Source organism: Echinops telfairi, unplaced genomic scaffold (assembly GCF_000313985.2).
Source record: "Echinops telfairi isolate 266 unplaced genomic scaffold, ASM31398v2 ScPeMD7_7424;HRSCAF=8462, whole genome shotgun sequence".
Lineage (NCBI taxonomy): Eukaryota > Metazoa > Chordata > Mammalia > Afrosoricida > Tenrecidae > Echinops > Echinops telfairi.
This window is the reverse complement of record NW_022111324.1, coordinates 16622557-16630308: the sequence shown is the minus strand read 5'-3', so window position 1 is coordinate 16630308 and position 7752 is coordinate 16622557. Positions and strand designations below refer to the sequence as shown.

Below are 7752 nucleotides of genomic sequence, written 5' to 3'. Positions count from 1 at the left end.
TGGGCTATAAGTTTTTCATCGTCCTGACACTTTATCTTCCTGTAGCAGAGAGAGAAGTTCTTTCTGGCCATACCATTGATTGAGTGATTCTTCGAGTTGGGGGTTAAGACACTGGAGGCCTTCTTAAAAGAGCAGTCATATTGAGCAGTCCTGTATTCAGCTTCATGTGAGGATAGTGTGCACAGGAGAGGGATTTCTGGGTCCTTTGGTAGCAGTTTTGATATCGCACAGCTTTTCCCAAGAGCTAGTTTAAAGTTCTTGCTAGACAGAGTTTCATATTGTACCACACAGTGCTGCCTCCCTTTGATGTTTTCTGGGGCACAGATGACTTCTGCCTTTTGACCCATTCAGGGTAAGTTATGTATCTCCTGGAGGGCTTTCACCAACTATAAGCAGTTTATGGACTCAAAGTAACTGAAAGTAGATAAATTTCAAGTAGATCTTTTGTTTCTCTCACTCCCACCCTCCAGATGACATGGAAACACTGTGCACATCAAGTTCCCAAAATGGCCCATCACTCCCCAAAGTGGGTATTAGCACCAATTCTAATAACAAGTACTATATTATTGAGTTCCTATTTTTAAGAGCATATGTACTGAGTTAAGTGCTCTGGTGGCTCTGTCCGGCAAGTGTCTCACTGCTACCCTCCAGGTCCACACCTCAACCTCACAGCTCCTTGGCGAGAGAAAGATAAGGCTCTCTACTCCCCTCAAGATGTACAGGGTAGGAAACACTAAGGAGCAGTTTGCCCTTATAGGGTCACTATGATATGAAATCAACTCTACCACAGGGTTTTTGGTTAGGTACTGGTTTTAGAGCAAAAGATCACCAGTTCTTAAGCTCACTCTGGATAGGATTGGGGACCATGGATTCTTTATTTCTTCATGATGCAAACTATAACCTTTGCTGCTGTCACCAACATGTTCTGATCCCATAAACAGTTTGGGAATTGTGAAAGCAATTATTTCTTTCTTCTTACACGAATATTAACAAGATGAGCACTTTTAAAAAGAGCTTTACTGGAAGTCAAAAGAAAGAAATGTATATGTTTGAAAACCACAGATTCCTTATATCAAGATTATTACAGTTAAGCTCAGCTTTGCTATATTAATTTGCCTAGCATACAGGCAAATTGAAGAATTTTCTTTCTTCTCATCACTTTACCATTAAGCCTGATGGATAATCAGGCTGATGGTGTTCTTAACTGAAGTTTATCTGTTTCTCATAGCTATTATTTGGACTTTGTCCATCATTCATGTTCCCTCTGTGGCAATTTTGAGCCTATTTTACCTCCTCTTCACCACCTACCCTAGAAAGCAAAGGACTACTATACCCTTCTGTCCTTCAGAGCCCACTCAAGGTCCTGTTTCCAACAGGAGATGTATGCCAATTCTTCCTACTTTGTGAGATTCTCTGGTGCACTCAGTCTTGTCTGCTCCTTTTCCTACCCTCCCAACTCTAGAGAAATAATTTCCCTGTCTTAAAATATATTTTTAAAATACTTTACACATATACTCTCTTTCCAATAATCACCGAGCTTATTAAAAATGCATATATGCTGAAGTTCAGTATAGTTAAAGATGAAGTTTTTCCTCTCCCAGGTGAATTTGCCCATTCCCTTGTTTTCCTAATACTCCTAGAGATTAATGCCAAATTTATTGGCAACAGTTACATCAAGTAGTAGTGTTTAATTGGAGAAAATGAATGAAGGGGTTGCTTTCCGGGGGGTGGGATATTTGCTTTTCTTTTCTCTATTTTTATTTGAGTTTTAATTCAGTACTCATTTCTCTTGGCTTTCCTTCTGTCCATCAGCCCTCTCCCTACCCCTGCCCCCCCACTTTTTCCCCACCTCAGTTTACATCCAACATTTTCCCTTCTGCTTTCAACTATACTTAAAAAAACAGCAACAACAAAAGAACTGTCCTAAAATGTATGGGGTTTTGTTTTTAGAACTCTTATTTAAATCATATTGAAAATTGGTTTCCCACTTTAAAGTCTGTTGGTGCCTTGGGATGGAGTGAGGAAAAGATGATGAGGGCAATCTTCTCTTGGAATTTCCCCCAGGAAACCCTCCTCCACACTTTAAAGGTTCTCGTTCTTTCCTAGGAGTCCAACGTGCTGATTGCTGCTAACAGTCAGGGTACAATTAAGGTAAGTTGTTTCATGCATCTCCATTTTGAACTCACATCCATTTTTCCCAGTTTTAGCCTCTAACAGGATCATGGAGATTTACATTCCCAATCATGGGTGTCTGTTTCCTTGGGAAGGGTTTGACTGAAAGGAAAAAGAATAGGTAGCAACTAGAATGAAGATGGATAGCACTTGTTAGAAAGTTATGTGGACGCTGAATAGAATGACAGACGGACTGAAAAACAACTAAAGATTATTAAGAATTTACTCTGGGCCAAGCTTCTGTTAACTTGTGCGACTTCGTCCCAAGGCAGTCACTGCGTTAGGTACAAGACCGAGTGGAGAAGTTGAACCAGTGAGCAGATTGAAGCCTATCTGACTCTTATTTTGCTACTCTCGACCTTATCTTTCTCTTCCTTCTCTTCGCTGACAAGTAGGTTGTTTTCCTCAGTTGTCCAGACTTTTTTTTGTTATTCCTATTTAGTGATCATTTGAAGATTGGCTGATCCTGTGATGATGTTATTGTAATATTCTGAGTATGTTAGTATCCCTCGGCACACAGTCTCAGTCACAAATTCATACGTAGTTTTATACATAATTTGTTTGCAGTGACAAGCTCAACGAAGTAAGATTCTTAATGTGAACATACCATTGGATATGTAGCAATTGGACAAATAAGTCTGTAGCTAAGCAGCAAAGTTTAAACAAAACATGACTTTGGTGTTAGTTTCTAGTACATCTCTTTGGCTGGCACTTACTCTGTGAGTACTTATTCTTTTAACATATTCTCTGCTGATAGGGGAATATCAGTATTTTTTATTATTATGCATGTACTTCCCTTGCCTCTTATAGCATTCATTTTGACATGACTTCTTTCATCCTTTATTTATTCTTAAGAATGACATAGCACCAAGGAGCAAGTACAAACATACCATACTGTCCCAAAGGGCTGAAATCAATAAACGTAAAAGAGAAGAACTACACTATTACCTCATTAAGTAAATTTATTTGGTAAACCAAAGCAACCAAAAGACAAACATTTTGTAACTGAGTTGATTCCCACTCATAGTGACCCACCCCCTATAGGACAGAGTAGAATTGCTCTTTTAGCGTTTCTGGATCTATAAATCTCTACAGGATCACCTCATCTGTCTGTGGAGAGTGGCTGGTGGGTTTGGTCAGCAGCCCAACTCCTAACCAACTAAATCACCAGAGCTCTTTTAGTACATGAGATCAAACCCACTGCCAACAAGTGGACTCTGCCTCATAGGGACCCTGCACAGGGTTTCTGAGGCTGCAAATCTTTACAGAAACAGAAAGCCTCATCTTTTTCCCTTGGAACAGCAGGTGGGTTGGAACCACTAACATTCTTAGCAGTCTGACACTTCCCCAACAGTACCTCCAGGGCTCCCCGAATGACACGGTGGTCTCTTCATGGCCCGGTGGCCTTCATTTACATGGTAGGTCCCTTTTAAATGCAGCAGTTTCTCTGTTTGGAAAGTCAGATGAGAGGATCAGGTTTCAAAACTGATTGATGTTTCTTATGTTCTGAAAGCAACGTGGTAGGAGGCCATAGAATCTGTTTCCACTGTAGCATTCTATAGCTTCTGAATCACTGTACTTTATTCTCATGGCCAGGTATATATTTGGAAATGATGCACTGTTTTCTTCAATAAATTTTGCCTCTAGGGCTATTGCTTTCCTGCCTGCATGAACCTTATATATATATATATATTCATAAACTCTGACTGCCTTTAGATTTTGTTCAGTAGCACTGACCTCTTATGTTCAGTAGCCAGCTTACCAAATAGAAAGAAAGGGTAACACAAAGTCAGACCTCAGCAGAGGAGAAAGAGGATAGGTTTACCCCTGTAAATCTAGGTGGAGAATTTGCATTCTTCATCCAGCATACTCATTGTTTACAGTATCTCATCATTTCCCTCATATGCTCTCTATCCCTTCTTAGCTACATCTAATTTTTTTCATATTTAGTTGGTTATTTCTTAGTCCCATTTTTAGTTTTAGCAGAATCTAACGTCCTTATATGGTAAATTACTACTTTAACTCTAAAATCCAGCAAAACATGATACCAAAAGGATTTTCATATGACTGTCAGTATAGATTTGAGACGTGTTATGCCCATGCTGAGCATCAGCCAGCTTATTTATCCATATGTTTTTGTAGTATGCCTTGAAGGCTGTCCAGTTAACTGTGAGATATCTAATCTGAAAGTATATATGCAACTTTTCAATTGAAGGTAAGAAAAGATTAATGTCCAGTTCCTTTAAAGTTGTTGACATTTTGCCGGTTGGAAAAGTTTTCTTAATTTAGTTCTCTGTTGATAAATATAGTGAGATTCATTAATCTCTGTCTATATTTTCAAACTTTGATTAAGCTGAGCCCCCTTTTTTCTTTCTAACTAGGTGCTGGAATTGGTATGAAGGTCTTTGTTAAGTCGAGTGTACTTGATCTTGCTGAAGTACATCTGCAGCTGACAGTAAGAGAACATGATGCTTCTGCCCCAAGTCACCAGGGATGTTGGTGGTTAGGTGGTTTCTAATTCTTTTCTGACCTTTATGACATCTGGGACATTGGGAATGCCCAGTGAGCTCTCTGCCATCAATGTTAACTCCAGGACTTTGCTGCTGTTGGTGGTGTGGTTATCTAATTTTTGTGATAGGGAAACAAATGCTTTTGAATAAAAATAAATAACAAAAAATAATAAAAGTTTATTGAGCCACAACTGACTGGGCTGGAACAATTTTTATCAAGTATGGTGAAAGATATTAAAGCAATAATACACATGAAATATAGAATAATGTATCAGTGAATAACTTGTAAAGTCCTTATTTCCCAACCTCTGGGATTTTGCATATCAACGTAAAATATAAAGTGTATGGATTCCTTCCATTTATTTTAATGCTTACAGAAAGTGGAAAGACTAATACCTTTAACCTTATGAATTCCTTTCTTAATTCCCTGGCCATATTTCTGTCATCAGCATGTACTATACTCCCCAGTCTTTCTGCTGTATACGTACCTCGTGCTAACAGATTACACCTCTGGAGCATGCTTCCCCAGTCTTTCTGGATGTGACCAAAGGTCTAAACGTTAGACCTGTGGAGACCCCATTCAAAGAGAAGAGGAATTTCCCTGTCTGCGACATCAAATTCTGTCCTGGCCTTTGAAATGTCCCGTATGCATACTGTGTTAGGCTGCATTGTCTAGAGACACAAAACCAGTGTTGCTCATATATGTATAAAAAAGAATTTCATACCAAAAGTCATTTTATGCCAAGAAGGCATCTCAGCCCAACTCAAGTCTGATGTTAGCCAGGGAGGGTCCTCTTCAGACTCCCGTAGCTACAGGTCACTGATACAGAAAGCTATGGTGGGAAGCAGGGATGTTATTACCAGCCAGTGGGTGCAGAGTTGAGTTAATCTACAGCTAGTGGGAACATTGCAGGTCTTCAGAGTCAGACAGTCCCAGCAAGCAAGAAGGCAAAGGGCCAAAGAGGGAGAACTCCTTACTGTCTTATAAAAAAGGCCATACTCCCAGATGAATAGGTTGGACTCCAGCCCTATGCTTTCCCACAGGTGCAAGTTGACATAAAATCTAACTGCACGTATACCATAAATCCTAACTGTAGACCAAACAACCTAATGTTATAAAAATCATAGCTGCCTAATTGTCATAGCATGTGGTGTCAATGTACTAAACAATGGCTCAGAGCAGGGGGCAGCAAATTTTTCCTGTTAAGGGATATTCAATAGCTCCAAAAAAATTAGTGGAAAAGTGTAATTAAGTGAGTGGAATATTTACACAAAGTTTTTAAAGCCCTCCGTATTTTAGAGTTTGGGAACCTTATGGTCTCTGTGGCAACTTGTCAGCTCTGATGTAAAGCCATAGTAAGTATGGCTGTGAAACAGGCCGACTGGTAAAATCCAGTCCACAAATTTCAGTGTGCCAACCCGTGACTTGGAGGGAACAGGGTAAGTCCTTTTACCGTATTTTCAGGCTATACAACCTTTACACTATCTGGTTGGGTTTGTAAATCAAGTTGCCAAGAAGAAGAAACCTAGTAGTCAGAAGAGTACATCAAGCAAGTCATGTGAAGAACTCTTCTAAAGCTCCGTGTACTTTACAGTGAAGGATATGAACAGAGTGCTATTCTGAGCGATAGTTATAAAAGTAATTTATCAATACTTAGAGAAGCGTGGTGTGGTAAACATACTATAGAAAAAGGTGTTTTTTAGTTTGAAACTTTTGGAACCAAACGTGCTTTGAGAATTAGAATTTTTCAAATTTTAGAAAGATAACAGTACAGGCAAAGCCAGTTACCCATGTGTTACAGAGCACAGCTGTCCCATTGGGATTTCAAGCCTACCACTCGGGTCTGTCTTAGGAGGTGCCTCTGGGCGGGCCTGAGCCGTCACCTTTTCAGTTATCAAATGACTAACAGTTTGCACCACCCAAGAATATGGACCATGTTTTTTTTTTTCTTCTATAGTTTTCTTCTTCCAAATATATCTTCCCCACCCTGTGGTAGTTTCATAAGTGTTGCATGTTTAGACCTGGGGGTGTGGGGAGGGGCACACGTGGTGTGATTTGGTTTTCTTTTTGTTTTTTTAAAATTTTTTCCAAGCTTTATTGGCATATGATCCACATCTTACAATCCCATAGTTCAATCACATTGAGAAGGGTTGTACAGTCATTACCACATCCATTTTAAAACCTTTTCCTCATTCTTGTACTAATTGATATGAGCTCCCCATTTCTCCCAACCTTCCCTACCATACCCCCAAGAAACCAATAATCCACTGATTGTCTATCAAGATTTACCTGTCCTGGATTTCATATATATGAACAAAAACTAACAGCAGTAACAAAGGAAAACAGATAGAAACCGCAATCAAAAGAAGTAGAAAATACTAAACACTAGGACAGCTTTTAAAACCATCAGGGACATCACATGATAGGGTGCTGAATTTCAACCTAACTGCATACAGTCCACTTTCCAAGGTGTTCTGCATGAGAGCAAAGGCTATCCACATCTCTGGTCCATGGACAGAGAGGGGGTTCACCAGGGGCTTACTCCACATACATTTCCCTTTCACTTTTTTATGGCAGTATTTGCATAAAAATACAGTACTATATATTATAGAAGAACTTTAACAGTGTCTGCAACATACTTCAATGTGAAACACAAGTGTTCACATTATATGTGAATAATAAAGGCTAAAACTAATTTTGTATCAGTTTGTGTCTTTGACCTTAAACTTAAGGAAAAGGTTCTAGTGTTCACAGCTTCAAAAGCATTACATCTCACTATCTTCTAGGTGTTAAGACCATGATGAATAGTTGGACTCAAATCTTAGTGAAAAAGCTGACATTATTAAAAAGTTACACTTGCTCCAAACAGAACCATGTAAGCTGGCATCGTTTTCAAGATTAGTGAATGAACTTCGAAAAGAGTTTTGTTTAAAATATTTTTCAGAGGAAAGATCTAGGAAACAAAGCTATGGATAGAGGTATAAACTTAGGTGTACACTTATGCAAATATATTAATTCATAAAAGCAGGTATTGGCCTATGTACATATATTTATATGGCAATACATTGA

General features: G+C 39.0%; 1 protein-coding gene across 2 annotated transcripts in view; it reads left to right on the top strand.

The window, feature by feature from the left end:
- COP1 (COP1 E3 ubiquitin ligase) overlaps positions 1–4873 on the top strand; it is a 185029-nt gene extending 180156 nt beyond the window's left edge. For both annotated transcript variants that reach the window (XM_045298112.1, XM_045298111.1), the window contains exons 18-19: positions 2107–2151; positions 4554–4873. In XM_045298112.1, coding sequence (XP_045154047.1) covers positions 2107–2151; positions 4554–4571 — 63 coding nt within the window. In that variant the 3' untranslated portion in view covers positions 4572–4873. The remainder of the gene's footprint in view (positions 1–2106; positions 2152–4553) is intronic.
- The last annotated feature ends 2879 nt before the right edge of the window (positions 4874–7752 follow it).